Source organism: Penicillium coprophilum (genome assembly GCF_028826855.1).
Source record: "Penicillium coprophilum strain IBT 35676 chromosome Unknown utg000004l_segment0_segment0, whole genome shotgun sequence".
Classification (NCBI taxonomy): domain Eukaryota; kingdom Fungi; phylum Ascomycota; class Eurotiomycetes; order Eurotiales; family Aspergillaceae; genus Penicillium; species Penicillium coprophilum.
Genome location: NW_026622723.1, coordinates 763,933 through 779,466, shown reverse-complemented (window position 1 = coordinate 779,466; position 15,534 = coordinate 763,933). Strand labels below are relative to the sequence as shown.

The following is a 15,534-nucleotide window of genomic DNA, read 5'->3' as shown; positions in this document are numbered from 1 at the left end:
TAACAAGCCATGTTCCAAGGTGAACGGTATCTGAAAAACACTCAGCAATGCGTCTTTTCGCGCTTCTTCCCGTTCTACTTGGACTCATAGGCCATTTCGTCTCTGCGACGGATAATGGCAAAACTACTGATGTAACATGGGAAAATCACAGCCTCTCAGTTAAGGGAGAGAGGGTATATATCTTCTCCGGCGAATTTCATTACCAGCGACTCCCTGTGCCGGAGTTATGGCTCGACGTGTTTCAGAAGCTACGCGCAAACGGGTTTAATGCAATCTCTAGTGAGTAACATAACAGAAACATTCGGTCACACTGGCCTAATCTCGATAAGTCTACTTCTTCTGGAGCTTCCACTCTGCCTCTGAAGATACTTTCGACTTCAAGAACGGCGCTCATGACGTTCAGCGCGTTTTTGACTACGCCAAGCAGGCAGGTCTGTATGTGATCGCGCGTGCGGGACCTTACTGCAATGCCGAGACCTCTGCCGGTGGGTTTGCATTGTGGGCATCCAATGGTCAAATGGGCAGCACGCGCACCAGTGCAAGTTCCTACTACGATCGATGGTATCCGTGGATCCAGAAGATCGGAAAGATCATCGCCGCAAACCAAATCACGAATGGCGGTCCGGTCATTCTCAATCAACATGAGAATGAGTTGCAAGAGACAACTTACAGTGCTGATAACACTGTTGTTAAGTATATGGAACAAATCAAAGCCGCCTTTGCTGAGGCTGGCATTGTTGTTCCGAGCACGCATAACGAGAAGGGAATGCGCTCTATGAGCTGGTCAACGGACTACAAGGATGTGGGCGGTGCTGTCAACGTCTATGGTCTGGACTCCTATCCTGGTGGTCTGTCCTGCACCAACCCAAATACTGGGTTCAATCTCGTTCGCACCTATTATCAGTGGTTCCAGAATTACTCGAGCTCTCAGCCTGAGTACCTGCCGGAGTTTGAGGGCGGTTGGTTCTCCGCTTGGGGAGGGACATTCTACGATCAATGTTCTACCGAGCTCTCGCCTGAATTCCCAGACGTTTACTATAAGAATAACATCGGTCAGAGAGTCACATTGCAGAATCTTTACATGGTCATGGGCGCAACGTCTTGGGGACAAAGTCCTGCTCCCGTTGTCTATACTTCCTATGACTACTCTGCGCCCATGCGAGAGACCCGTGAGATTCGAGACAAGCTCAAGCAGACCAAGCTGATTGGCCTGTTTACTCGTGTGTCGTCTGGACTTCTACATACACAAATGGAAGGTAATGGAACGGGGTACACCAGTGACGCTGGTATATATACATGGGCCCTGCGAAATACGGAAAACCACGCTGGTTTCTATGTTCTCGCGCACTCCACCAGCTCGTCTCGTGCCGTGACTACTACTTCGCTTAATGTCAACACCTCGGAAGGTATGTACTCCGATTTTGATAGGAATAATTGTGCTAACTTGGATACTACTCGATAGGGGCCCTCACAATCCCAGATATTGAATTGGCAGGCCGTCAAAGCAAAATCATAGTCACTGACTATGAGATTGGTGATGGCTCAAGCTTGCTTTATTCATCTGCCGAGGTTTTGACCTATGCTACTCTTGATGTAGATGTGATTGTCTTCTATCTGAATATTGGGCAGAAAGGAGAGTTTGTCTTCAAAGACGAACCGACCCATCTTACCTTCAAGACGTACGGAAACTCCAAGGTGACATCAGTCGCATCGGATCATGGCACCAGATACACATACACTCAAGGGGATGGCGCCACTGTGTTGAAATTCTCGCACGGCGTGCTGGTCTATCTGCTCGATAAAGAGACGGCATGGAACTTCTTTGCCGTACCGACTACCTCCAATCCGCTTGTGACTCCCAGTGAGCAAATCATCGCCCTCGGGCCATACCTCGTTCGCACAGCAACTGTCAGCGGAAACACTGTCAGTCTTGTTGGCGATAATGCAAACACGACCTCTCTTGAGTAAGTGCGAGGTTGACTCTCAAATAAGTTGTCGGCTAATATAAAATCCTAGGGTCTATACGGGCAACTCTAAGGTGACCAAAATAAAATGGAATGGCAAGGAGGTCCCAACCAAGAAAACAGCATACGGCAGCTTGATCGGATCAGTCCCGGGCGCCGAACACGCCAAGATATCGCTGCCGACCCTGAAGTCTTGGAAAGCACAAGATACACTTCCAGAAATCAAGCCCGGCTATGACGATTCTCGCTGGATCGTCTGCAACAAGACGAAATCGGTCAACTCCATAGCACCGCTCACACTTCCTGTGCTTTACTCTGGTGACTACGGTTACCATGTCGGGACGAAAATCTACCGCGGACGGTTTGATGGCACAACAGCGACGGGCGCAAATCTCACTGTCCAGAATGGTGTGGCCGCTGGCTGGGCCGCCTGGCTCAATGGAGTCTACGTTGGCGGAGATATTGGCGACCCTGCCCTGGCAGCGACCTCAGCCGAGCTACTTTTCAACAGCTCTACGCTCCGCAAGAAAGACAATGTTCTCACCGTTGTCATGGATTACACAGGCCACGACGAGGAAAATGTGAAACCGAACGGGGCCCAGAACCCGCGCGGTATACTGGGCGCTACGCTTCTTGGCGGAGAATTTACGTCCTGGCGCATCCAAGGCAATGCCGGCGGCGAGACCAATATTGATCCTGTCCGGGGACCCATGAATGAAGGAGGCCTCTATGGAGAGCGTCTTGGTTGGCATCTTCCAGGATACAAAGCATCGAAGAGCGCAACATCAGACAGTCCTTTGGAAGGTGTCTCTGGTGCCGCAGGCCGATTCTACACGACGACGTTCAAACTGGATCTAGACTCAGACCTGGATGTTCCGATTGGCCTGGAGCTCGGTGCATCTGATTCCCCCGCAGTAGTGCAGATCTTCATGAATGGGTACCAGTTCGGTCATTACCTGCCACACATCGGACCCCAGACCCGATTTCCATTTCCCCCGGGGGTGATCAATAACCGCGGGAAGAACACATTGGCGATTAGTCTGTGGGCGCTGACGGAGCAAGGAGCGAAACTGAGTCAAGTGGATCTGATTGCATATGGGGCTTATCGCACTGGTTTCAACTTCAATCACGATTGGTCCTATTTGCAGCCGCAGTGGAGGAACAACCGGGGACAATATGTTTAGAATGTCTGATGACACATTTGGAGATGAAATGTTCCCGGGGTCTAGATTCTTTAGCTCAGGTACCTGTTTCATCATCGCTTTATATCCCTGTTTCCTTGCTTCCCTGTTTTTTTGTCTGTTTTTTTTTGTTCGTTACATCAGAGTCGAGAGTACGGAGGACTTTGATGTACGTTGTAGTCCAAAACAGACAGGCATACCCCCGGTCAAAAGTCCTAGAAATGTACTCCGTATAGTCCTTACAGATACTCCCAAGACCTAAATATAGTCAACTCTCAACTCTTTCAGCAAACAAATAACAAAGTAATCCAAATTAAATCAGTTCCAATAAACAAAATGTCAGTTCATTGTCCAGGCGACTATCGGTCACAAATCATGTCTGCCCAACGTCCGTGTCCACCGCCATTTGTACTTCTCCACACGTTTAAACACGTTTAAACACGTTCTTCCTTTTCACTTCTAAACATATTCTCTGTTTATATTTTCTTGTAATATCTAATCATGTCGCGCCATAACAGCGTGGATCTAGACTCCCCCGATCGGCCTTTCGACAACATCATCAATTTCCGTGATGTCGGCCGGTCGGTTAATCAATTTTGTCGCAAAGAGTGAGTTAAGACGCGCCGTGGCCCCGATCCGGGGATATGTTCGAATTTTCCTTCCAGGACTAACGATTCATATAGAATATTGAAAGAAGGCGTGTTCTTTCGCAGCGCAAGGGTAATTTCAACCCCGCTCAAATTATGACTCTGATGCGTTGTCAGAGCGAACAGCCAAGAAAAGACGAAAAACTAATGTGAATGTAGCTCGATGATGCTTCGGAACGAGATAAACGTCGTCTAGAGGAAGAACTCAACATTCACACTGTCATCGATCTCCGTTCCCAGTATGTCACAAATAGCACCCGGAAAATCCAGAAACTAATACATAAAAACCAGAACAGAACACCAAATGGGCACAAAAAAGCGTCGCGCTCAAAATGCCAAATCAGATCAATCAGAAAAATCACCAGATCCCATCCCAACAAACCCAGACGAACACCTCCTCCAAATCCCCGGCTCACAGAGAGCCCTAATAAGCCTCACGGGCAAAGGCTTCGAACGCGCCTTATTATCTAGACTGGACTGGTTGACATATTTGTATGTGGCCCATCCCTACACATGCGATCTGCAATCCATGACATTCTGATCACATGTATTCCAACACATAACTAATCCAAATCCAGCAAAATCATCGCCCTCGTAACAACAGGCTACCGCAGCGATGCCGTGCGTCTAGTCTGCGGCACCGCCATGCAACCGCGTGGCCTAACAGGTCTAGCACAAGACACCTTGGATTCAAGCATGAACGAGATGCGCTCCGTATTTGAGATCCTAGCTCGCGAGGAGTCATATCCCACATTAGTGCATTGCACACAAGGCAAAGACCGAACAGGTCTGGTGATATTACTCGTATTACTTCTTGTCGGGGGTGTTCCGGTTGACGCGATTGTGGATGATTACAGCCGGTCTGAGCTGGAGCTTGTGTCTGAGTTTGAAGAGAGAATGGAGGAAATCAGGGCTCTTGGACTCGGAGAAGATTATACGCGCTGTCCGCCTGGCTTCGTTGCTGAGACGACGAAATATCTGGAGACTAGGTATGGGGGTGTGAGGGGGTATTTGGAACGGGTTGGGATTGGGTTTGACATGCAGGAGAGGATTAGGGGGAAGTTTTTGATTTAGGGGGTTTCTTTGCTTCTTTGGGACGGATTTGGGTATATGGGTGGCTTTGGTGGCTTTGACTGTATTTGATATGGGATCTGTAGATACGATAATGACCTTGGCATATTTGGGATGGGTCTAGCGTTTCTTATTGTGGATTTGGCAGATAATAAATGGTGGAGGATTGGATGTTTTTAGTTCGTGTTTCTTAATATCAAATCAGGAAGCGTATAGAAATGCCGGCCTATTGCATTGCTACCTAGGTAAACAGGAAAAGTCATGCAGATGTATGTACGGAGTACGACACATCACTGATTGAAAATCCCAACTTCCCAAGCATTAATTCCCCCTACGCTGCTCGAGTTCGTTCTCGACAATAGTGAAGAACTCTAGAGCCAGATCCTGTGGCAAAGCTGCCTTCGAAGTCCGAGCGTGCATGGCAAGTGTAACGATTTTGGGCTGGTTACAGTGATCGAGTACCCAAGTGCCGCTGTCCATTTTGGACCTCCACGTCAAGGTTTTTGCATAACACAGTTGACGACACGCATTAAGAACGCCATCGTAAGTCACGGGGCCATTCTGACGGTACCATGCCAATGATTCAACCATACAATTCAATATCCACGCCACTTTCGGAGCAGCAAACAATTTATCAGGAGGTGGACCAAGAAGTGACTTCCCCAAGTCACGACCGATAGCAATATCAAGCAAAAACCAAAAGCGAGGCTCGGTTTGAGAATTCAAATTCACATAGTCATTCATATCCTTTCCTGTATTGAAATTCATTTCGAACGCAGGATTGGTCATTTGGCTGGCGGCTTTGGCTTTGGTAAAGAGGACAAATTCAAGTTTGCGTGCTGGACAGGGTATAGTGGTATGGCTTATGATGCGAGACAGCCTCTGATAGTCCAGTATTGGCTCATGGATAATCGCATACACGTCAACGTCACTGGTACCAGGCTCGTATGCGCCGTACCCGGCAGAACCGAAGAGATAAATAGCCAACAGATTGTCTTTAAGCTCCTCTTGTAGACTGCGGACCAGATGGCGCAAGTAATTGTCTAACGGAATATCGTCCACTTCCGCTGCCGGATAAACAGCTCGGTCTGAAAATGGTGGAGAATTGGCCATCTTGACAGTCCACAGGGAGATTTCTCCTGCTTTGGTTATCAAGCAAGTCCTGATAGGTTCTTAGGCTTCACAGGGATAGAACGACCTCGTTGAAATTGATAAACAAAAGCCTGACCATAGAGTTCAAGAGAGTGGTGTAGTCCCTTTGTATTTGCAAGTGCACTTAAGCGACGGCAGTCAGAGAGCCAAGTGATATGGTATGCCATTGATGTTATTCTTACTCCGTACCCCGCCTGAGGAATACTATTGGTCCCTATGTTGTAGGCCCCGGGGTAAACTGAGTATTACATAAGCCCATTCTCGGCCCCTGAGCGTTAATTGGATCTCACTTTCAACTTGACTAGTCTGAATTTACTGAAATGCACTGAGCATGACGCTGAACCTCGTAAAAGAGGCCTAAGATAGAAAACTCCGACCGGCATTAAAAATCAAGTATGTATAGCTCCCTAGGTATGTAAAGTGAAGATTTCAAGGCCAACGTAGTGGCTCTAATAATGTATGCCCATCTGCCCAAAGAACACCATATAAATGACAGGTATAAAACAACATTAACAAAAGCAGAGTATCGGATGACATCGTGCACATCATATCAGAAAATACAGGGAAAGATAATTAGACCCGTTGACCACGGTAATAGCCGGTGTTCGGACCCATCGAGTCATGGGTCAGCGGCTCTTCGATGGAAACATTCTCTGCCTGGGCTCCACGGAATCCGTTCTCGCTCATCAAGTACTTCTCACCCTGAGGCACGTGGTTGCGGGTGCGCACGGAAGGCAATAGATCAACGACAAAGGAGAGAACGTAGCCCGTGAAGACGAAAGCGATACACCACTCGAGAACCGCACCGGGGTTTTGCTTTGACGCTTTGTTGCTGCCGATGCAGACGCCGAAGCCGATGGCGAGCGCGAGCTCGACGATGACGAAAACAAGCTTGATGAAGAAACTGACTAGCAAGATACGGTGCTCGCGACGGTAGAAGATTCCGATACGGAGGTACTCAATGCAAACCAAGATGGCACTGATCACGTATCCAGCACTACAGAGAGATTGATTGGTCAGTTGTCATTCGCGCATAGTTTGGCATGTAGATATGGCTCACATGAACAGAGCGATGAAACCATCGTGCATTTTTGGGTGACGCAGCGTATCAAAGACCGAGAGCAGGATCAGACCCGCTGCACCGGCAATAGCGAAAAGAATTGAAAGCACAGCGCATGTCTTGTCCAATCTGCCCTTGTTCTTGGCTAACTGGTTGGAGTGTCGAAGCCACCGCTCGGAGAGGAATGCTAGATCGAGAAAGACGACGGTGACTGCGCTGCCTGCAACAAACAGCGGCTTTAGGCCTTGCGCGCCGACATCTGAAATGTACCTATAGCAGTCCTGTTAGCGCATGCATGGGTTAGTGGCAGAGACAAAACATACGCGATAGTCTGTCCGTCATCCATACTGGCGTAGTGCGGTCTCCCGTCTCGAACCCAGGTGACCAACATGGCAATCAACATTGCTAAGAACGTGTCAGCTGCAGCCCAAAACAAAATATCTAGTGTAGAGATGCCTTACAAACCCACATGCAGGCTGACACCAGCGGGAACATCCAAAATGATATAATCCACATGTTTGCGACTTTTGTATTTCGGGACCGATTCTGATGCAAAGGAGCTAAAAAGAGAGTACTGTATGCCCGCTAGAAATCGAATTCAAAAGACAGTGGATAAAGAGAGTGGATTGAAACACAATGCGAAACGAGTCTATAAGGATACTGTCAGTCGCAGTTTCTCCACGTGGTGTCCATGTAGGATGGAAGGATGGAAGGAGGAGCTTCCAGGGATATTTCCCAATCAATAGTGCAACTCACTTATATCCCTGTATTTATGTACAATGTTTCACACAGAATTCCAGGTTCAAACAGTCTATAAGGGGCGACAGTGGCGCTTAGATGACAAAGGGATATCAAATGTTTGGAACCGGGACAACGATGATGCGTAAGGGGAATATATGACAATTGTATACCCCGTGGGTTATTACAACAGGACCTGGATAGGAGAATAAAAGGAGGTGTACAGGTGCATGAGAGCATGCCATCGATAATTAAATGTTTAGGCACACCCCTGCTCTATAAAGACGTCATTTCCGGGGCTCTGCCAAGGCAGAAAAATTGCGTGCCCCCACAGCCTAGTCCCAATGATCAACCTCAAAATTTACTTCAATGGTATATTCCGCTGATAGTTATCATCGGAGCCATGGTAGTAATATGAGGCGTCGACATTAGCCAAAATTATGAATATGGGATCTGCGGGTGGCTGAATACTTGGCGTACCAAGGACTGATATCTATATTTACAACGCTTTTAGCAAAGTTGCATTTCCTCTGTATGGAGGACAAGGTACAATAGCATTCCCACTTGTGTATACTATTAAACTTCATATTCCAAGCCGTACGAAGATCAAAGTGGAAATAATATGTGGATTCTTGTAGCCCAAGACCGATCTACCTAAAACGCCATCGCGTTACGCAAAGACCACAATAGTGGAATCGATAAAAGAAAAACATAAAGCACAAACACCCCAGACCGAAAGTAATTTTTTAGACAGATATCGAAGCAACCTTGGGACACTTCAAGTTCATCGGCTCGTCCGTTTACGGATAGTTCCAGGAACCGGCCGCCTCTGCGCAACAGCAACTGGGGCGTTGCGCTCCGCCACCTTGGCCACCTTGACGATCTGCACATCATCCTCGCTGGTCTGCGATTCATCTTCAGTGGATTCCTCCGACCCTAACTTGACTGAATCTGGAGCTATGTCCCCTCGGACCTGCGATATGCCTTGCGGTGAGCATTTGGCCGAGGATTGAGAAGCTGGGTATGGAGGCCCTGAAGGATAACTCATTCGATTCTGCTGACCAGCCCAGAAATCGGAGGAAACCTGCGGTAAATATGGTGCAGATTCGCCGTATGGACTCATTTGCATTGTATTGTAGTAGGACGGGGTCCATTGAGGATCGTCTGGCAGTGGTCGTGGGAAGACAGGCGGTTGTTGCATTGATTGTCCTCGGGCATTGGGGGCAAGGCGCTCGGAGGTGTATGATGGGTAGGTAGGTCGAAGAGGTGAGTTGGACTGCTGGGGACGAAGAGATTGGGTCGTTGGAGTCCGGGGCCGAGCAGAAGATGAGCTGGACGGCCGCGAGCCGGCCGTCCCACGAGCCCAAGTGCTGTTTGCATCAGGCACAAAGCTTGGGTACGCGCCGGATAACTCTGGGGCAACAACGCTCCGTCGGGATGATGGGCGCGACGTTGCTTTGATAGAATTGAGGGACGGGCGCCGGCTGCCGCTTGAACCATCCGTCTGCTGGCGCTTGCGCTCCAAGGCATCCAGTTCCTGTTTCGACAGCCGAACATTTTTCCTTCCCAGAAGTTGGGCGCGACGAATTCGTTCGAGCGCTGTGTCCACCAATTGATCCTCCTTGTCCCGCATGGCTAGCTGAATCGCATAGGCCACCGTGGTATCCTCATGGTCGTATAGATCGAATTCTCCCCCATCAAACGTATCAGCTTCATCCGTCAGATCCTCAAAAGCCACAGGTCGCCTCCGCGACCCTCGCCCTCCATACTCCTGCTTACAACGACCGCTTCGCACCAACTCCCGCCCGTATACATCCTCCTCACTCTCCACCTCCTCCAGCCGTGTCTCCTCCCACGCACGTCCCCTAGTATTTCTCCCCGTTCGTGCCCCTGGTGGTCTTCCCCATGAGGGCATGTCAAAAGGAGCTCGCGGCCGACCACCTAGACCGCCTCCTCGGAAAAAGCATTCTCGATCGGTTTATCCAAAAAGGCAGCGTGGCCGAAAACGGTCACACAGGTTGCGCCAACCAACCACAGGGCAGTGGTGATGGGGGAGGCGAGGATGCCGACGGGGACACCGATGATGAGCAGTCCGGTGTAGAGCTGCGAAGTAGTGAAGCGAGAGAAGCCGAGATCCAGGTCCCGACCTTGCAGCATGTTGATTCCATAGAGACCACAGGTCACAAAGATCATGTCGAACAACAGGATCATGTTAGTCAGCAAGCTGTAGATGCTGAGCATCACAAACACGACGGCATAGTTGCTGGAGAAGTAGGACAAGTTGTAATTGACTCGGCTCTGGGCCTCACCGAAGTTGGCAGGCTTGGATATACGCTTGATATCAAGGAACTCGGAAAGCGGACGCAGGTTCGCGAAGCGCGTACTCAACGAGGTGCTGCGGAGGTTGTTGAAGCGATCGCTAAAGCGCGAAGTGAGCGCATCAATTGGAATGGAAACCATTTTGAATGAAGAGAGGTTGGAAGGGGAAAAATAGATTGAAAAGATTGAAAAAGTTGAAGAGAGTGGAAATGGGACAGGTAATATGACAGAGGAAAGCCGGAAGCAACAAGAGGGTCACTTTCCTGGGCCTTTATTCCCCTTTCGATTTTAGTCAGAGAGCACGGTCGTTTCACCACCCGAGTAATAAGACGAAATGTTGTCCAGAGTAGTCCTGAAGAGACAGTTAGGTAGAAACAATCACTAATAATAGCAACGGGTTCCTGAAGTCCCAGTTCCTGGCTAGGCAACTCCCATAGGAAGTCCGGACAGAGAAAAGAAAACTACACATTAAATCTAGATCTCTCACTATATATACCATCGACGCTCAGATGCAATTATTCATGCAGAGCCCAACTATAATTTTCCCCCTCGAAAGTCTAGAAAAATAAAATGTCAAAAAAAAAAATCTCAAGTAAAATCAGTGACTGTAAAGGACAACTCAATTGGGGCCACGTTTGGCTCTTCACAGTGTGGATAAACGCCCGACCGCTTTTTTCCTAACATGTCCTCCACTAACACACAGCCTATTCGTTCATACTCCCCTCGTTTCTGGCTTCTGCGGCATTGACCGCTCTATCATCATGAAGCTGTTTGCCTTTCTATCGGTCTTTGTCTTCTTCGGCCTTGTCGCTGCCTGGTCCAAAGAAGGTGGGTATTGTTTACCCCGACCAGAACCCCATACTGACCTTCAACAGACTATGAGATCTTTGGTCTACAAAATGATGTGGCCACAAATGAGGGTGCCAATGTGACCTTCTATGGTGCGTGATATCTCCCAAGCATTACTAATTTCTTTTCCTTTCTTTCTTTACATCTTTGGGGATACATATCTGACTTACATCCCTACTGCAGACCTCCTCGAGATCCGTCCCAATGCCAATCTAGAACAAATTACCAAGGCCTACCGCAAGAAGTCGAGAATCATTCACCCAGATAAGGTCAAGCGCGCCTTCATCGCCAACTACGCCAAGGACAAGAGCAAGGCCAAATCCCATCAGGGGGTCAATGTCAACCAGGGACCTACTAAGCGCGAGATTGACGCCGCAGTCAAGAACGCTGACGCCCGCTCTGCCCGTCTGAATCTCGTCGCCAACGTTCTGCGCGGTCCAAACCGAGAGCGCTACGACCACTTCCTCAAGAATGGCTTCCCCCTATGGAAGGGTACCGGATACTACTATTCTCGCTTCCGTCCTGGCCTGGGCTCCGTGTTGGTGGGGCTGTTCCTTGTTTTCGGTGGCGGTGCTCACTACGCTGGGCTGATCCTTGGCTGGAAGCGCCAGCGCGACTTTGTGGATCGTTACATTCGCCAGGCCCGCAGAGCCGCCTGGGGTGATGAATTGGGGGTTCGTGGTATCCCTGGAATCGATTCGGTCGCAGCCGCGCCTCCCCCTTCTGCCTCCGAGTCCGGTGACGCCGGTGCCGTGGCTGTCAACCGTCGTCAGAAGCGCATGATGGATAAGGAGAACAAGAAAGACAAGAAGGGAGGAGCCCGTGTGAGCGCCCGTGCTTCTTCCGGTACCTCTACCCCCACCGAGCAGGTTGCTAGCACTGGCGAGCGGAAGCGCGTTGTTGCTGAGAATGGCAAGACGCTGATTGTTGATTCTATTGGCAATGTGTTCTTGGAGGAGCAGAACGAGGCTGGCGAGCGCCAGGAGTACCTGCTCGACATTGATCAGATCGAGCGTCCTACCATCCGTCAGACACTGGTGTGCAAGCTTCCCATCTGGTGTTTCAACAAGACTGTCGGTCGGGTGCTGGGAACTGGAACCACCGAGGAGGAAGTGGATTCTGATGAATCCGAGGAGCCCGTGGTCGAGGAAGCTGAGACCACTGCCACCTCGAACTCCCGCTCTCGGAAGCGTAACAAGCGATCCCAGCGATCATAGACTTGAACGTCTAAATTGCTGTACCTCGGGCGTTAGTTGTTGTTTGTTCTCCCTGCGGGATGATTTCAAAAGTTCCCCAGGTTACTTTATTATAGAATACCTGCTCGGATTTTGGCAATACCCAAGTAGAAACCAAAATGTACACATACTTTTTTTTTCTCAACTCCAAACCTTCAGGGCATCATGATGCGAGTTACGTATTAACTGGCCAACGATATGATATGTTGTGCACGGTCTATAGGTATGAGGCCATTAGCGACCCATTTATGTACTATGTACTCCGTCCTTGCAGATCCATCTCATATGCGTGGTACTATGGAGTGTCTCCGCAAAGATCGGTCGGCCACAGTGATATCTGTATACAATACCTATATCCATCAGGTTTATAGGCGGGTCTACTGTACAAAAGGGACAGTGCACAGCTGCAGACACAACTAGTGCGGTGTACAGTTGTCCGGTTGTCAGATCCACCGACTTGGGCACCAACACTTGACTAGGTCAGTATAAATAGGAGACTTCCGTTTATCTCTGGACTCGTTTCGAATTTTCTAATGTTCCGTTGACGGTACAAAACAGCAGCTTTTCCAAAGAAACCAGTTCTATCATATTTAAACGGGCCTCCCATTTCATGACAACATTGAAAGCACAAAGTTCAACGAGAAAAACAAATTTGGGAGTAGAAAAGCGTAAAAAAAAAAAGCAAAGGACGGTAGGTGTATCATCGTGATCGTCATGTGTCGAATTTCAGCAAAGCATTGCAAATCGTGGAAAAGAAGCCCAGGCTCGAACAGCTCAGCCGGTCCAGAGGTATTGATGTCGTCTACGCAAACATCTTGGCAATGTTCATGAGGCTGCTAATGTTCTCCGACATACCCCTGCCACCGCCGTCCATCATACCACCCATACCACCCATACCGCCGCTAGGCTTCGACGCACCACCAAGGGCACTGGTGATCGCATGCGGCAAGCGAATGCCAATCATAGCCAGCAGCTTCGGCAAAACACCGCTAGTCAGAAGAGGCACAATCACCATCATAAAGACCTTCATAGGGTTGCGACGGGCCCAGCGATAGATATCGCGGAAAAGACGTTTGATGTCGCGGAGCATGCGCTGAACGAATCCTTCGCGGGGACGCGCCCGTCGCGACGATGAGAATGACGAGAATACAGATGGGCTTGATCGACCTCCTGTTCGACTTCCGCCTAATCCGCCTAGTCCTCCGAAAAATGATGGTGCTGAGTGTCGCGAGTGGTGCGTGGATGAATAGCCGGACTTGCTGCGTCTGCTGTGTGTGCTGTGGCCGCTAGGCGTGGGTGAGGACCGTCGCCGCACGTATCCTGTCGACGAAACTCCGCTGGATCTTCCGTCGAACCAACCCATCGTGGCAGTGTGGTAATGCTGATGTTGAAATTGCTTACGGGTGCGACTTCGGGCACTTGGGGGCCACAGGTGTCTAGTTTGAGGAGAGGTGGGGTACTAATAGAGAGATTGTGGTGGGTAGGTACGCAGAAAAAGACGTGTTTGACCTGCTGCGTAACAATGCCCCTGATGATCCCTTTGAAACTTTTTTTTCCGAGCTTTTGTGCGGCAATTGGAAGAATGAAAAGAAACAGATGCAAGTCAGCCACTAGCTGCGGAGATGCGCAATCTGAGGTCTAGGCCGATGTGTGCACCCGCTTTGCGAGTTTTCTATGCAGGAAATTTCTTTAACAGCTAGCACAATTGAGATTCTAAAAGGGGTTTGTAAATGTCGCTGGGTGCTAATTTCAGGCGAATCAAACGGGAGCTTCAGATTGCATTGATCAGTCACCCCCTGGCGGAACAAAAGTGGCTGGGTTGTGTGGCCGGCTAAACTTAGACTTTGACTGCATTTTGCGGTGGAGAAAGTACTCCAGATGGTCAAGCAATCCACTCTCTAAATATCAAAAAGATCTTCGGAACTTGTCCTGTTGATCCTGTGTCGATGTACGAAGTAGTTGTGAAATCCGATATCCTTAAATGATTGAACCATGGAACCTGATGGGCATATCTGCCTCAGGCAACATCTACGTCACTGCATGTGATGGCTTTCCATGGAAGACTCTCTCTAGATTCTTCTTCGAGTCTATCGCGTCCGGTATAAACATTTTCTTGCTGAAATTCAGAACCAGGTGTAACCATGCCAAGTATGTTGGTTTTATCCCCGTCTTCTTACTGAAATATATACTAATTTTTGACCAGGCCCCGATTACTGTAAGACCTCCACTCAAGGCCTCACTGAGACCGTTCCAACTAACACATACCAGACAAAATTCTAGGCATCGCCCAAGATGCCACCCAACAACAGATTCGCACTGCATATAAGAGGCAAGATCACTACAACTAGCCTCGGAATGACCTTCTAACCAAGTCTAGGGAATCACTGAAATCCCACCCCGATCGAGTCCCCGTCGACTCCCCAGAGCGACCATCACGCACACGAAAGTTCCAAGAAATCAACGATGCCTACTATACCCTCTCAGACCCCGCGCGCCGCCGGGAGTACGACGCTACCCGCGCATACCAAGCAGCTGAAGAGGAAGCAGAAACAGAAGTCCCACCAACTAGCGGCGGCTTCCCCTGGTCCAGCTTTGGATTCGGCGGGAACCGCGATGAGCGCGACAATGATCAGTTCGGTTCCGTTTTCGAAGAGATGCTGCGCGAAGAGGGGCTTGCCGAGGAGAATGAGGGAGAAGGTGGGAGGCGGACTCGCCCAACCGGGCGATTCTGGGCACTGGTTGGCGGTGTCAGCGGTGGTGCGATGGGATTCATTGTGGGCAATGTACCTGGTGCGTTGGCTGGCGCTGTTGCCGGTAATCGTATCGGCGCAATCCGTGATGCGAAGGGCAAAAGTGTCTATGAGGTTTTCTTGGACCTTCCAACGCAGGATCGGACGAGGCTCCTAAGTGAGCTTGCTGCTAAGGTCTTTCAGACCACTATGGGCCGCTGAGTCTGTCTACTCATGATTTACCGAGCGGTCTGGGCGTTGAGGATTTGGGAGCTGGCTCTTACAGGCCTCGGCGGAAATTCAGTTGGGTCGGTCCCCCAACTGTACATGTCTACATGACTATGATCACTTAACGTAGGAGGAAATACATATCTCTAGTATATAACAAGTTAGGTACGTAAGATACTTCTCGAGTGCACATATTTGACTCGCTCTAATGTGATGAAAGGTTGACCTGTGGACCCCTCCGTCTCTTATCGATAACAGCGAGGCACAAGAGCTTCTAAGGTTCCAATGTAGGTGTCGATGCTACACAATATATGTAGCATAGTCCAAGAGGTTATGCAGCGTACATGTAAATTGATTCCCA

The 15,534-nt window shown here is 49.4% G+C and overlaps 9 protein-coding genes across 9 annotated transcripts; 4 read left to right on the top strand and 5 right to left on the bottom strand.

Annotated features, from left to right (window-relative positions):
- Positions 1 to 47: 47 nt before the first annotated feature.
- N7500_004712 (glycoside hydrolase family 35 protein) lies at positions 48 to 3,148 on the top strand (the record flags this gene model as incomplete). The annotated part of the gene is made up of 4 exons (XM_056675857.1): positions 48 to 279; positions 330 to 1,406; positions 1,463 to 1,964; positions 2,017 to 3,148. The coding sequence occupies 4 exons, from the start codon at positions 48 to 50 to the stop codon at positions 3,146 to 3,148; spliced, it is 2,943 nt and encodes a 980-aa protein (XP_056530857.1).
- Positions 3,149 to 3,646: 498 nt separating this feature from the next.
- N7500_004711 (tyrosine-protein phosphatase) lies at positions 3,647 to 4,866 on the top strand (the record flags this gene model as incomplete). Its single annotated transcript, XM_056675856.1, has 5 exons — positions 3,647 to 3,753; positions 3,829 to 3,865; positions 3,952 to 4,031; positions 4,084 to 4,284; positions 4,371 to 4,866. The coding sequence occupies 5 exons, from the start codon at positions 3,647 to 3,649 to the stop codon at positions 4,864 to 4,866; spliced, it is 921 nt and encodes a 306-aa protein (XP_056530856.1).
- Positions 4,867 to 5,184: 318 nt separating this feature from the next.
- N7500_004710 (uncharacterized protein) lies at positions 5,185 to 5,976 on the bottom strand (the record flags this gene model as incomplete). Its single annotated transcript, XM_056675855.1, has 1 exon — positions 5,185 to 5,976. The coding sequence occupies one exon, from the start codon at positions 5,974 to 5,976 to the stop codon at positions 5,185 to 5,187; it is 792 nt and encodes a 263-aa protein (XP_056530855.1).
- Positions 5,977 to 6,588: 612 nt separating this feature from the next.
- On the bottom strand, positions 6,589 to 7,591 carry N7500_004709 (Frag1/DRAM/Sfk1 family protein; the record flags this gene model as incomplete). Its single annotated transcript, XM_056675854.1, has 4 exons — positions 6,589 to 7,012; positions 7,076 to 7,345; positions 7,399 to 7,480; positions 7,537 to 7,591. The coding sequence occupies 4 exons, from the start codon at positions 7,589 to 7,591 to the stop codon at positions 6,589 to 6,591; spliced, it is 831 nt and encodes a 276-aa protein (XP_056530854.1).
- Positions 7,592 to 8,597: 1,006 nt separating this feature from the next.
- On the bottom strand, positions 8,598 to 9,728 carry N7500_004708 (uncharacterized protein; the record flags this gene model as incomplete). The annotated part of the gene is made up of 1 exon (XM_056675853.1): positions 8,598 to 9,728. One exon carries the CDS (start codon positions 9,726 to 9,728, stop codon positions 8,598 to 8,600), a length of 1,131 nt encoding a protein of 376 aa, XP_056530853.1.
- Positions 9,729 to 9,754: 26 nt separating this feature from the next.
- Positions 9,755 to 10,273, bottom strand: N7500_004707 (putative COPII vesicles protein Yip3; the record flags this gene model as incomplete). The annotated part of the gene is made up of 1 exon (XM_056675852.1): positions 9,755 to 10,273. One exon carries the CDS (start codon positions 10,271 to 10,273, stop codon positions 9,755 to 9,757), a length of 519 nt encoding a protein of 172 aa, XP_056530852.1.
- Positions 10,274 to 10,893: 620 nt separating this feature from the next.
- Positions 10,894 to 12,198, top strand: N7500_004706 (uncharacterized protein; the record flags this gene model as incomplete). The annotated part of the gene is made up of 3 exons (XM_056675851.1): positions 10,894 to 10,960; positions 11,008 to 11,073; positions 11,165 to 12,198. 3 exons carry the CDS (start codon positions 10,894 to 10,896, stop codon positions 12,196 to 12,198), a joined length of 1,167 nt encoding a protein of 388 aa, XP_056530851.1.
- Positions 12,199 to 13,018: 820 nt separating this feature from the next.
- N7500_004705 (uncharacterized protein) lies at positions 13,019 to 13,579 on the bottom strand (the record flags this gene model as incomplete). Its single annotated transcript, XM_056675850.1, has 1 exon — positions 13,019 to 13,579. The coding sequence occupies one exon, from the start codon at positions 13,577 to 13,579 to the stop codon at positions 13,019 to 13,021; it is 561 nt and encodes a 186-aa protein (XP_056530850.1).
- Positions 13,580 to 14,357: 778 nt separating this feature from the next.
- On the top strand, positions 14,358 to 15,167 carry N7500_004704 (putative DnaJ chaperone (Caj1); the record flags this gene model as incomplete). The annotated part of the gene is made up of 4 exons (XM_056675849.1): positions 14,358 to 14,364; positions 14,420 to 14,431; positions 14,485 to 14,545; positions 14,594 to 15,167. The coding sequence occupies 4 exons, from the start codon at positions 14,358 to 14,360 to the stop codon at positions 15,165 to 15,167; spliced, it is 654 nt and encodes a 217-aa protein (XP_056530849.1).
- Positions 15,168 to 15,534: the final 367 nt, after the last annotated feature.